The 14,464-nt window shown below is 39.5% G+C and overlaps 1 protein-coding gene across 1 annotated transcript; it reads right to left on the bottom strand.

The window, feature by feature from the left end:
- Nucleotides 1-289: 289 nt before the first annotated feature.
- Nucleotides 290-11,996, bottom strand: LOC133564842 (myb-like protein M). The gene is made up of 5 exons (XM_061919357.1): nt 11,844-11,996; nt 8,239-8,339; nt 7,927-7,978; nt 1,424-1,707; nt 290-949 (listed from the first exon to the last, which is right to left on the bottom strand). The coding sequence occupies exons 1-5, from the start codon at nt 11,848-11,850 to the stop codon at nt 539-541; spliced, it is 855 nt and encodes a 284-aa protein (XP_061775341.1). The 5' UTR covers nt 11,851-11,996; the 3' UTR covers nt 290-538.
- Between the last annotated feature and the right edge of the window lie 2,468 nt (nt 11,997-14,464).

The raw sequence follows: 14,464 nt of genomic DNA, 5'->3' as shown, positions 1-14,464 counted from the left end.
TGTCATGCTGTTGTCATTACTACAAAGTAAAAGTACTGTCCTCGTATCGTTAGCAAAATACACATTCAAAAGATTCAAAAGGCCAAGTGTTTAAACTGCGGCATCATTCAATGATTATCTCTCTTTTCTAAACATCACCTTCCTTTTAAAATGAAGTTATAGTCTTGGATTTGTTCATGAACTATTTCTACTTAGCTTTTCATTCATTTAAAAAAGACAATCTTCTGGAATAATTATATTTCTTTCTTGAAAACATTGATTGTCCTGTAGTCACAAAAGAAGTGTGCAGTTGTTGTTTGTTTGTTTATTGACAAAGGACAACATGCTGCGTGTACCAAAATAAATCTGAGCTACAAAAGTCATTCATTCATCGATTCATCCATTCATTCAACATTCAAAGTCAGTCTATGATTCAAAGGACAGAAACAAATACTTAATGTACAGCACATTGAAAGTCATTCTCTCATGTATTGGTTCATTCCTAGGACAGCAAAAAAGTCATGTGTTCACAAAACACCAAAAAAGCTCATGCATTCATTCATAGGACATTGTAAGACATGTCAGTGTTGATCTTGTAACAATTCTCTTCTCGCTGGACGCAGTAGGAAGAGTCTGTGTTGGGGTAGTAAGACGAGTAGTCAGGAAGGCAGGAAGTGGTGTGAGGAAGGCAGGAAGTGGTGAGCGGAAGGCAGGAAGTGTTGTGGGGAAGCCAGGAAGTGGTGTGAGGAAGGCAGGAAGTGGTGTGAGGAAGACAGGAAGTGTTGTGGGGAAGACAGGAAGTGTCACAAGGAAGCCAGGAAGCGTGGTGAAGGTCAGGCTGCTCTGACATAAAGCCGCTGTAGTTGTTGTCCATCCTTGGAGGAGAGTCGTAGCAGGAAGAAGGGGAAGAGGACGACAAAGAATCTGCTGGGCTGCAGAGCTTCAGGGACTCTGGTGAGGAGCATGAACCCTAAAAACAAAAATGAAACTTAGTTTTTCATTCTCTTTAAATATATATATATATCTATATATATATATATATCTATATATATATATATATATATATATATATAGATATATAGATATATAGATAGATATATATATATAATAAACAGACTGTGTAAAACAAATGTAAATATATATTTATGTATACACAATGATATACTGTGTAAAAGTAAAGTATTATATAGAACTGGTGTACTCATGAACTCCATGGGTTTTTCATCAAGAATGACATTTAAAGTACATACTAGTACAAATGTATATTTAAGGACAAATAATAATGACAATTGTTATCAAGAAAGTAGTCACACAAAGTACACTTCATGTTTTTATGTAAAACCTGTCATTTGTTTGTTAGTTGCGGTGCATGGTAGTACTAGTAAGAATAAGTACTTGTAGTATCAGTACTGGAAAGTAATGAGTAATATTTGTTTCAACCTACCATCTCATGGACTAAGTCCTCATGGTCAGCGGCGAGGCTCCATGGCGGGAAAACAGGCAGGCAGGTGTCGTTGTTGTTGTTGTTGTAGTAGTTGTAGTAATAGTTGTTGTAATAGTAGTATTTGTTGTTGTTGTTGTTGTTGTTGTTGTTGAACATCACCACTTCTGCAAAAGGCTGCTGGCTGCTGCTTGCATTGTCCAAGCAGGAAGAGGCGGGACTCCGCAGGTGGGCTGCAGCGCCACAAGGAGCGGGGGGGTTCATGGGGGGGGCTTCCATAGCAACATCTGAATGAAAAACATCAACAATCATCAATATGTCTGAACATTACATCCAAATATCCACATCGGAAATAACAACATCAACAATCCTCCTTCTGTACATGTGAATATTGCATCCAAATATCAACATCTGATGCTTTACTAATACCCTCCTCCATTCACATCCCATCTCCCCACATTGTAAAAACCCAAATGTTAATAATCAAATGTATTTCTAATGTACGTTTATACTTGTTCTTATGCTATGTGAACTGACTATGTTCTCTGCTGGCTGTACATATCCTACTAAGTCACACCTACACTCTTTCAATGTCCACATTTCTCTGTTGATGCAATTGTTGATGACTGAAGTACTGATATCAACCAAAGCTCCTCATCCCACCCCCCGGATTGTAAATAATGTCAATAATTCAATGTACATACTATGATGATTAACTTGTGTGATGACTGTATTATGCTGATAGTACGGGGACGGCGTGGCGAAGTTGGTAGAGTGACCGTGCCAGCAATCTGAGGGTTACTGGTTCAATCCCCACCTTCTACCATCCTAGTCACGTCCGTTGTGTCCTTGGGCAAGACACTTCACCCTTGCTCCTGATGGGTCCTGGTGAGCGCCTTGCATGGCAGCTCCCGCCATCAGTGTGTGAACGTGTGTGTAAATGGGTGAATGTGGAAATACTGTCAAAGCGCTTTGGGCTCCTTAAAAAGGGGTAAAAAGCACTAAACAAGTACAATCATTTACCATTTTACTATTTATATATTTGTACCATGAATTGATTTATGTGGAGCCCGACTTAAATAAGTTGAAAAACTTATTGGGGTGTTACCATTTAGTGGTCACTTGTACGGAATATGTACTGTACTGTGCAATCTACTAATAATATGTACTGTACTGTGCAATCTACTAATAATATGTACTGTACTGTGCAATCTACTAATAATATGTACAGAACTGTGCAATCTACTAATAAATGTTTCAATCTATCAATAAAAAAAACAAAAAACTTTCCAATGTGACTTGTTCCAGCTCCTCTTGAGGCCTTCTCAGTCTCTCCAACCCATCTTAGGTCCTTCTGGTGGCCTCCTACCGCTGGCACCTGCCTTGAACTCCTCCTGATGCCTTCTCAGTCTCTCCAACCCATCTTTTGTCCTTCTGGTGGCCTCCTACCGCTGGCACCTGCCTTGAACTCCTCTTGAGGCCTTCTCAGTCTCTCCAACCCATCTTAGGTCCTTCTGGTGGCCTCCTACCGCTGGCACCTGCCTTGAACTCCTCCTGATGCCTTCTCAGTCTCTCCAACCCATCTTTTGTCCTTCTGGTGGCCTCCTACCGCTGGCACCTGCCTTGAACTCCTCTTGAGGCCTTCTCAGTCTCTCCAACCCATCTTAGGTCCTTCTGGTGGCCTCCTACCGCTGGCACCTGCCTTGAACTCCTCCTGATGCCTTCTCAGTCTCTCCAACCCATCTTCGGTCCCTCTGGTGGCCTCCTACCGCTGGCACCTGCCCTGAACTCTTCCTGATGCCTTCTCAGTCTCTCCAACCCATCTTCGGTCCTTCTGGTGGCCTCCTACCGCTGGCACCTGCCTTGAACTCCTCCTGATGCCTTCTCAGTCTCTCCAACCCATCTTCGGTCCTTCTGGTGGCCTCCTACCGCTGGCACCTGCCTTGAACTCCTCCTGATGCCTTCTCAGTCTATCCAACCCATCTTAGGTCCTTCTGGTGGCCTCCTACCGCTGGCACCTACCTTGAACTCCTCCTGATGCCTTCTCAGTCTCTCCAACCCATCTTAGGTCCTTCTGGTGGCCTCCTACCGCTGGCACCTGCCTTGAACTCCTCCTGATGCCTTCTCAGTCTATCCAACCCATCTTAGGTCCTTCTGGTGGCCTCCTACCGCTGGCACCTGCCTTGAACTCCTCCTGATGCCTTCTCAGTCTATCCAACCCATCTTAGGTCCTTCTGGTGGCCTCCTACCGCTGGCACCTACCTTGAACTCCTCCTGATGCCTTCTCAGTCTATCCAACCCATCTTAGGTCCTTCTGGTGGCCTCCTACCGCTGGCACCTGCCCTGAACTCCTCCTGATGCCTTCTCAGTCTCTCCAACCCATCTTAGGTCCTTCTGGTGGCCTCCTACCGCTGGCACCTGCCTTGAACTCCTCCTGATGCCTTCTCAGTCTCTCCAACCCATCTTAGGTCCTTCTGGTGGCCTCCTACCGCTGGCACCTGCCTTGAACTCTTCCTGATGCCTTCTCAGTCTCTCCAACCCATCTTCGGTCCTTCTGGTGGCCTCCTACCACTGGCACCTGCCCTGAATATTACCCGTAGGCATCCTGACCAGAAGCAACCTTTTTACCCTTCCCCAATGACAGACTTTTTCATCCTATTTCTATGAAACTCCTTTTGGCTGTTTGCACTCGCCATCTTGTTCTTTCGGTTCTAAGACCATACATGAGGACAGGAACATGGTTTGACTAGCTATTGAGAGCTTTGCCTTACAGCCCACAGCTCCTCCTTCACCGCGACGGATTGATACAGGGTCCGCATCACTGCAGACGCCTTACTGATTTCATGATCCACTCCAACCTCACTCGTAAACCATACCTTGAGGCACTTAAAATACTCCACTTAGGGCAGGATTTCCTCCCCAACCCTAACATGTTACTCCACCCTTTTACAAGCAGGAACCATGGACGAGGACATGGAGGCGCTGGTTCTCATCCCAGTCGCTTTACACTGAAGTGCGATCGATCCAGTGAGAGAGTTCAGGATCCTAGACAGATGAAGGCAGCAAGACCATCAAAAAAAATGGAGACCTAATCCTGCAGCCACAAAAGTGGATCCCTTCAGCTGCCCAAATTCACCTAGAAATGTTGTCCACAAAAGTTCATAACAGAATTGGTGACCATGGGCAGCCCTGGCAGAGTCCGACCCTTACTGGAAAACAGGTCGGATTTCATGCTGACAATGCAGGCCAAGCTCTGACACCAATCACACACTACAATCAGGCTGTCCGTATACTCTATAGCCCATATTTCTGGAGCACACCCAACAGGACTTCTTGAGGGACACGGTCGAAGGCCTTCTCCAAGTATACTTAACACATGGAGGCTTGTTGGGCAAACTCCCACGCAACGTCAAGGACCCTGCCGACAGTATAAGGCTGGTCCACAGTTCCACAACCAGGACGAAAGCCACACTGCTCCTCCTGGATCTGGGGTTTTGCCTAACTTCCTCTCCGATACACCTGAACAGACAGTAAGGCGGAGGGGTGTGATCCAACAGTAGCTGAGCCAAACGGTGGGCTCAGGGAACACCGCTATGACAGGCAGCAAGCAGCCTGCGGCCCCAGCTCCGATGGGTCGCCTCGACAAAAGAGGCACAGAACATGGCCCACGCATACTACAGTGCCTCCCTCGGGACGTCTTCAAAGCTGTTCCAGGGGTGGGAATTGAATCGCTTTCTGACGGGAGACTCTGCCAGACATACCAGCAGACGCTCACAATGTGTTCTGGCCTGCCAGTTCCTCCCCACCATTGGAGCCAACAGAGTGGTGATCGGTTGAAAGCTCCTCCCCACCCTTGACCCAAGTTTCCAAGACATGGGACCGCAAATCTGATGAGACAACCACAAAGTCGATCATGGAACTGCGGTCCAGGGTGTCCTGGTGCCAAGTGCCCTTATGTTTGAACACGGTGTTTGTTCTAGACAATATGTGGCTAGCACAAAAGTCCAGTAACACAATATCACTTTAGTTCAGCTACCTGCGGTGGTTCCTCACAGTCACACCTCTCCAGGTCTCACTGGAGTTGCCAACATGAGCGTTGAAGTCCACCGCAGACCAAGGGAATCATGTGGGGGAGTAGTCTCCAGTACTCCTTTAGGGATCTCAAAAAGCGCAGGTAGTCTGAACTACTGTTTGGCGCATCAGCACAGACAAGTCAGGACTCGTCGCCCCACTCAGAAACTCTCCAATAATACTGCTCTCAAACCCAGCATACACGCTCTGGGTCGGGGTTAACACACCTTGCTAGAACCCAGGCCCTCCCCAGAGGACTGGTTCCAGAGCCCTTGCTGTGCAACAAAGTGAGTCTGACTACAATTCTGGCGGTACGGTATTGTTGTGGTATTGTTCAAAACACAAGATGTCGCGAAAAAGGTCAGGCTGGAAAATAACCTGTCATGCACGTTAAGAATAAACACCTTTATTGTCATTGAACATTAATATCATTTTCCTATCATATTCATTATGGCAAGCGAGTATTTGAAGTAGTATATGAAAAATATATGTATAGTTCAGGTACATCCAGTCTTTCAAGTAATTACTGTATATATTATATAGTCTTATGTGTAATATATGTCAGATACTGTATATATTATATAGTCTTATGTGTAATATATGTCAGATACTGTATATATTATATAGTCTTATGTGTAATATATGTCAGATACTGTATATATTATATAGTCTTATGTGTAATATATGTCAGATACTGTATATATTATATAGTCTTATGTGTAATATATGTCAGATACTGTATATATTATATAGTCTTATGTGTAATATATGTCAGATACTGTATATATTATATAGTCTTATGTGTAATATATGTCAGATACTGTATATATTATATAGTCTTATGTGTAATATATGTCAGATACTGTATATATTATATAGTCTTATGTGTAATATATGTCAGATACTGTATATATTATATAGTCTTATGTGTAATATATGTCAGATACTGTATATATTATATAGTCTTATGTGTAATATATGTCAGATACTGTATATATTATATAGTCTTATGTGTAATATACACGAGACACTTTGACTTCAGTGTCTTTAAAGTGACGGTGTAAACAGCCAGTGTAGCAAAATAATAATAATAATAATAATAACAATAATAATAATAATAATAATAATGATGATAACAATAATACTGATAATTATAAAGATAATAATAATACAAATAATTATGATATTATCAATATTATTAATAATAAAATAATAATAATACATGTATCAATAATAATAAAGGAAATGATCATAATAATAATAATAATAATATTAATAATAATTATAATGATAATGATAACGATATTGATAATAATAATACATAAATAACACCACCTCCAAAGACACACACCTGGGGATAGGCCCCTCCCACCTCCAAAGACATGCACCTGGGGATAAGCCCCTCCCACCTCCAAAGACATGCACCTGGGGATAAGCCCCTCCCACCTCCAAAGACACACACCTGGGGATAGGCCCCTCCCACCTCCAAAGACATGCACCTGGGGATAAGCCCCTCCCACCTCCAAAGACATGCACCTGGGGATAAGCCCCTCCCACCTCCAAAGACATGCACCTGGGGATAGGCCCCTCCCACCTCCAAAGACATGCACCTGGGGATAGGCCCCTCCCACCTCCAAAGACATGCACCTGGGGATAGGTTGATTGGCAACACTAAATGGTCCCTAGTGTGTGAATGTTGTCTATCTGTGTTGGCCCTGTGATGAGGTGGCCACTTGTCCAGGGTGTACCCCGCCTACCGCCTGAATGCAGCTGAGATAGGCTCCAGCAACCCACCGCAACCCCAAAAGGGACAAGCAGTAGGAAATGGATGGATGGATTTTCACCATCGTGGTAACTCTGTGATGTAGTATTTAGAAAAGTATGTTGACCATGGTGTGATGTAGTATTTTGTAAAGTATGTTCACCATAGTTGTAACTCTTTTATGTAGTATTTAGAAAAGTATGTTGACCATGGTGTGATGTAGTATTTTGTAAAGTATGTTCACCATAGTGGTTACTATGTGATGCAGTATACAGAAAAGTATGTTGACCATTGTGTGATGTAGTTTTTTGTATTTGTATGTTGACCATAGTGGTTACTATGTGATGCAGTATATAGAAAAGTATGTTGACCATTGTGTGATGTAGTTTTTTGTATTTGTATGTTGACCATAGAGTTTTGTAGTATTTATAAGAGTATGTTGACCATAGTGTGATGTAGTATTTATAAAGGTACATTGACCATAGAGTTTTGTAGTATTTATAAAAGCATGTTGACCATAGTATGATGTAGTATTTTTTAAAGTATGTTCACTATAGTGGTAACTCATTGTTGTTATATTTAGAAAAGTATGTTGAGCATAGTGTGATGTAGTATTTCTAAAAGTATGTTGACCATAGTATGATGTAGTATTTCTAAAAGTATGTTGACTTACTGGGAAGAGTGGAGGCAGAGAGAGTTTGAAGATCCAAACATGTTTCTGACATCTGAAGAAGTAGAAGAAGTTTCACACATGATGTCATCTCAGATATATATATGAATACATATAAGTACTCATACACAAAGTAATATAAATACTCGTCAAAGTACTCATACTCAAAGGAATATAAATACTTGTATAAGTACTCATACACAAAGGAATATAAATACTTGTATAAGTACTCATATTCAAAGGAATATAAATACTTGTATAAGTACTCATACACAAAGTAATATAAATACTCGTCAAAGTACTCAATACAAATACCTTTCTGACTCTTTTCCGGGTGGCCAGTCTAGCTCGGTGTCTCTGCAGCAGCTGTTTGACCGTCGTCTTCACGCGCACGCCCTGGTACACGCGCACTTTGTCTGCACACACACACACACACACACACACACACACACACACACACACGCACGCACACACACTCACAGACACCCAGCCACGCCCCCATACACACACACACACACACACACACACACACACACACTCACAGTGAGTTTCCAGGTGAATGTTTGTGTCTTCCTGATCAAATCCAACATTGAAATGATTTCTTTCATGAAAAAAAGGGTGGAGTGTCGACATGACATTTCATAAAAAGTGTCACACTAAAACATCAATCAATCAATCAATCAATCAATCATAAGAAATATCAATCCAAACCAAGCTGTTGCACGTTTTGGTGCGCAATAACGCAACGGCAACGCTTTTGGGGTTGTTCCAGGTTAGTCCGGACAATGTTTGCCGGGCTGCAGCTCACCTGGCTGCGCTCACCTGGCTGTGCTCACCTGGCTGTGTCACCTAGCTGCGCTTACCTGGCTGTGTCACCTAGCTGCGCTTACCTGGCTGTGCTCACCTGGCAGTGTCACCTAGCTGCGCTTACCTGGCTGTGCTCACCTGGCTGTGCTCACCTGGCAGTGTCACCTAGCTGCGCTTACCTGGCTGCATTCACTTGGCTGCGCTTACCTGGCTGCGCGCACCTTTCCGGCAGACTGGGCTGCAAAGCTCCGAGCAAGAAGTGGAGGTTTGATGTCTGCACAAGTTGGCGGTAAGACGGGATCAATTATTGGAGTATTGATAGGTGATCACCAAGTGGTCTGATGATGGAGATTGTTGATGAGTAGAATTATTGATGAGTAGAATTATTGATGCGTAGAATTATTGATGAGTAGAATTATTGATGAGTAGATTTATTGATGAGTAGATTTATTGATGAGTAGAATTATTGATGCGTAGAATTATTGATGAGTAGAATTATTGATGATGTAGATTATTGATGAGTAGAATTATTGATGAGTAGAATTATTGATGAGTAGAATTATTGATGAGTAGAATTATTGATGATGTAGATTATTGATGAGTAGATTTATTGATGAGTAGAATTATTGATGAGTAGAATTATTGATGAGTAGAATTATTGATGATGTAGATTATTGATGAGTAGAATTATTGATGAGTAGAATTATTGATCACGCAAAGCAAGCAAGCAAGAGGCTCGGAAAGCAAACGTTGTCATTCAAGCAGAAACATTGCGAGGGATTTGATGATCGATTGTTGCAAATATCGCCTCCAAGTCCTTTTATCCATCGCGATGTTGTTCTTTCATCTCTTCCTCGAAAGTCTTGCTCTCCGATGCGTGAATTAACTGTCAATCAGCACTCACGTCACCACGCTGACGTCATCACCTGACATTTCATCATACAACATGATTTCATCATTAAATACCATTTCATCATCAAATATGATTTGATCATTAAATATGATTTGATCTTATTTCAATTATTGATATTTGATCCTATTTCTATGATCGCTGTTTGAAGACATTTGAGGAGCAGAAAAAAGGTTGAAAAGGTGCGCCTGCAGGCAAAATGGAAAGAAAGAAATGCACCTCAAGAAAAGTCGCTGATAAATATTCAGATTCTCTTCATACATTATCTTTCATTACCCCCCCCCCCCCCCACACACACACCTTTACATCTCCCCTATTTATACACACACACCTTTACGTCTCCTCTTATCCTACACACACACATTTACTACACACACACCTTTACGTCTCCTCTTATCCTACACACACACATTTACTACACACACACCTTTACGTCTCCTCTTATCCTACACACACACATTTACTACACACACACCTTTACGTCTCCTCTTATCCTACACACACACATTTACTACACACACACCTTTACGTCTCCTCTTATCCTACACACACACATTTACTACACACACACCTTTACGTCTCCTCTTATCCTACACACACACATTTACTACACACACATACCTTTACCACACACACACCATTACTACACACACATCATCAGTACACACACACGCACACACACACACATTTACATCTCCTCTTTTGCGGCCCGAACCGCACTCTCGCACGCGTCAGAATCGGAATAGGAAACAATATATCAATACTTCATTACACATGTACCAATACTTCATTACACATGTACCAATACTTCATTACACATGTACCAATACTTCATTACACATGTACCAATACTTGGTTTGTGTTTGAATAATGTTAGTCTAAGTCTAAGTTTAAGTCTAAGTCTAAGATATTCAGTCCCACTTGTGTGCAAATGCAAGTAAGTTGTATTGATTTATTCTTCTTCAGAAGTCCAACTGAAGAGGAATTGTCAATAAAGGGAATAACTTTGAATAAAGAGCATATTTTTGTGAATACAAATGATCTTTTTGAACACAGAGGATATTTAGCTGTAAAGTGAACACCTCCAATAAAAATAATACTTTCTTAATAAAAGAGCTCATCAAGAGATGGATTTGATTGGGAAGAACTTTTAATCAAGAGGATGTTTTTGCAATAAAGGAGAATACTTTGGAATGAAGAGAAGATGTTGAGGAATATTTGCTTGGCACATAACTAACATGATGAATATTTGCTTGGCACATAATTAATATGATGAATATTTTCTTGGCACATAACTAACATGATGAATATTTTCTTGCCACATAACTAAGATGATGAATATTTTCCTGGCACATAACTAATATGATGAATATTTTCTTGGCACATAATTAACATGATGAATATTTGCTTGGCACATAACTAACATGATGAATATTTTCTTGCCACATAACTAAGATGATGAATATTTTCCTGGCACATAACTAATATGATGAATATTTTCTTGGCACATAATTAACATGATGAATATTTGCTTGGCACATAACTAATATGATGAATATTTGCTTGGCACATAACTAACATGATGAATATTTGCTTGGCACATAACTAATATGATGAATATTTGCTTGGCACATAATTAATATGATGAATATTTGCTTGGCACATAATTAATATGATGAATATTTGCTTGGCACATAACTAACATGATGAATATTTGCTTGGCACATAATTAACATGATGAATATTTGCTTGGCACATAATTAACATGATGAATATTTGCTTGGCACATAATTAACATGATGAATATTTGCTTGGCACATAACTAATATGATGAATATTTTCTTGGCACATAACTAACATGATGAATATTTGCTTGGCACATAACTAAGATGATGAATATTTGCTTGGCACATAATTAACATGATGAATATTGTCTTGGCACATAACTAACATGATGAATATTGTCTTGGCACATAACTAACATGATGAATATTGTGTTGGCACACAACTAAGATGATGAATATTTGCTTGGCACATAATTAACATGATGAATATTGTCTTGGCACATAAGTAACATGATGAATATTGTCTTGGCACATAAGTAACATGATGAATATTGTCTTGGCACATAATTAACATGATGAATATTGTCTTGGCACACAACTAACATGTAAGTTTGTGTGCAGCAGCAGCAAAAACTCACCAGCCATGAGGGCGCGGAGGATGAGGATGAGGATGATGAAGAGTTGATGAAGACCTCCTGAACGTCCTCTTGTGCGCAAACAGCAAAAGTCTGCAAAAGTGCGTGAAAAGGCGCGCAGTGTGCCGGCGTGAGAGTGGAGAGCATGCAAGAATATGGTAGAAAAGCTGAGAAGATGCAACTTTGAGCTTTTCTTGCTGCCTGCCGACTTTTTAAAAGGCCAAGAACTCAATGATTTGACAATGAATCGATTGCGCGTTACTTTTGATTTGAATATTCAGAAGCAAGGCCGTTTTGGGCTCTTTTCAGCCCAAATCTGTACTTTGCAGCCAAATACACACTTGACTTGAACGCATGACGGCACATGCGCACATTTTCATGCCGCATAAAAGCCACTTTTATTCATTTTAGCCTCCTTTTGCGATATGACGTCAGTGATGTGCGCAGCCGAGTCGCACCGAGGCTGAACTTCTTGCAGACTTGGGCTCGCAACCTCCACCTCACCTGCTCTGCACACCTCAAATATGCACTTTCACGCACTTCTCACTTTTGATGAGGGGCAAAAGTGGAGGAAATTGGGACAGGAGTGGGCGTGGCCTAGGCAGCGGCCATCTTGGAAGTTGAGGCCTTCCACTTCAACAACTTTGCAGCCGAAAACTCTTCAAAGTTCTTCTTCTTTCACTTCCATCTTCCCTTCGGACGCCTCGCAATCTCACTGCTCTCAAAGGCGTCTCTCCAAACAAATATGAAGACATTCATTGTCTTTGTTCAAAGAAATATGAAGACCTTCATTGTCTTTGTTCAAAGAAATATGAAGACATTCATTGTCTTTGTCCAAAGAAATATGAAGACCTTCATTGTCTTTGTTCAAAGAAATATGAAGACATTCATTGTCTTTGTTCAAAGAAATATGAAGACATTCATTGTCTTTGTTCAAAGAAATATGAAGACATTAATTGTTTCAGTCAAAATAAATGTGATGAATTTAATTATTTCTGTCCAAAGAAATGTGAAGAAATTAATTGTTTCTGTCCAAAGAAATATGAAGACATTAATTGTTTCAGTCAAAATAAATGTGATGACATTAATTATTTCTGTCCAAAGAAATATGAAGAAATTAATTGTTTCTGTCCAAAGAAATATGAAGACATTAATTGTTTCAGTCCAAATAAATATGATGACATTAATTTTTTCTGTCTAAAGAAATATGAAGCCATTCATTGTTTTCTCCAAGGAAATATGAAGAAATTAATTGTCTCTGTTCAAAGAAATATGATTACATTAATTGTTTCAGTCCTAATAAATATGAAGACATTAATTGTTTCTGTCCAAAGAAATATGAAGACATCAATTGTTTCTGTCCAGAGAAATATGAAGACATTAATTGTCTTCGTCCAAATAAATATGAAAACATTAATTGTTTCTGTCTAAAGAAATATGAAGACATTAATTGTTTCTATCCAAAGAAATATGAGTACATTAATTGTTTCAGTCCTGATAAATATGAAGACATTAATTGTTTCTGTCCAAAGAAATATGAAGACATTAATTGTTTCCGTCTAAAGAAATATGAAGACATTAATTGTCTTTGTCCAAAGAAATATGAAGACATTCATTGTTTTCTCCAAGGAAATATGAAGACATTCATTGTCTCTGTTCAAAGAAATATGAAGACATTAATTGTCTTTGTCCAAAGAAATATGAAAAAAATTAATTGTCTTCGTCCAAATAAATATGAAAACATTAATTGTTTCTGTCCAAAGAAATATGAAGACATTAATTGTCTTCGTCCAAAGAAATATGATGACATTAATTCTTTCTGTCCAAAGAAATATGAAAACATTAATTGTCTTTGTCCAAAGAAATATGAAGACATGAATTGTCTTTGTCTAAAGGAATATGAAGACATTAATTGCTTTTGTCCAAATAAATATGATTACATTAATTGTTTCAGTCCAAAGAAATATGAAGACAATAATTGTTTCTAACCAAAGAAATATGAAGAAATTAATTGTCTTTGTCCAAAGAAATATGACGACATTAATTGTTTCTTTCCAAATAAATATGAAAACAATAATTGTCTTTGTCCAAAGAAATATGAAGACATTAATTGTCTTTGTCCAAAGAAATATGAAGACATTAATTGTCTTTGTCCAAAGAAATATGATGACATTAATTGTTTCTGTCCAATAAAATATGAAGAAATTAATTGTCTTTGTCCAAAGGAATACATTAATTATTTCTGTTCAAAGTAATATGAAGATGTTAATTGTTTCTCTCCAACGAAATATGAAGACATGAATTCTCTTTGTCCAAAGGAATATATTAATTATTTCTGTCCAAAGTAATATGAAGACATTAATTGTCTTTGTCCAAAGAAATATGAAGACATTAATTGTCTTTGTCCAAAGAAATATGATGACATTAATTGTTTCTTTCCAAATAAAAATGAAAACATTAATTGTCTTTGTCCAAAGAAATATGAAGACATGAATTCTCTTTGTCCAAAGAAATATGAAGACATGAATTCTCTTTGTCCAAAGAAATATGAAGACATTAATTCTCTTTGTCCAAAGAAATATGAAGACATGAATATTCTTTGTCCAAAGAAATTTGAAGAAATT

This window comes from Nerophis ophidion, linkage group LG13 (genome assembly GCF_033978795.1).
Source record: "Nerophis ophidion isolate RoL-2023_Sa linkage group LG13, RoL_Noph_v1.0, whole genome shotgun sequence".
Taxonomy (NCBI): Eukaryota; Metazoa; Chordata; class Actinopteri; order Syngnathiformes; family Syngnathidae; genus Nerophis; species Nerophis ophidion.
Note: the sequence above shows the minus strand (reverse complement) of the source record. Positions and strands in the feature narration are given on the sequence as shown.

What these genes read in the sequence shown, in the direction of transcription:
- LOC133564842 (XM_061919357.1), bottom strand. An exon ending in CCCGGAAAAGAGTCAGAAAG is followed by an intron (nt 7,979 to 8,238) that starts GTATTTGTATTG and finishes CTACTTCTTCAG; the next exon opens with ATGTCAGAAACATGTTTGGA. An exon ending in AGGACTTAGTCCATGAGATG is followed by an intron (nt 950 to 1,423) that starts GTAGGTTGAAAC and finishes TTTTGTTTTTAG; the next exon opens with GGTTCATGCTCCTCACCAGA.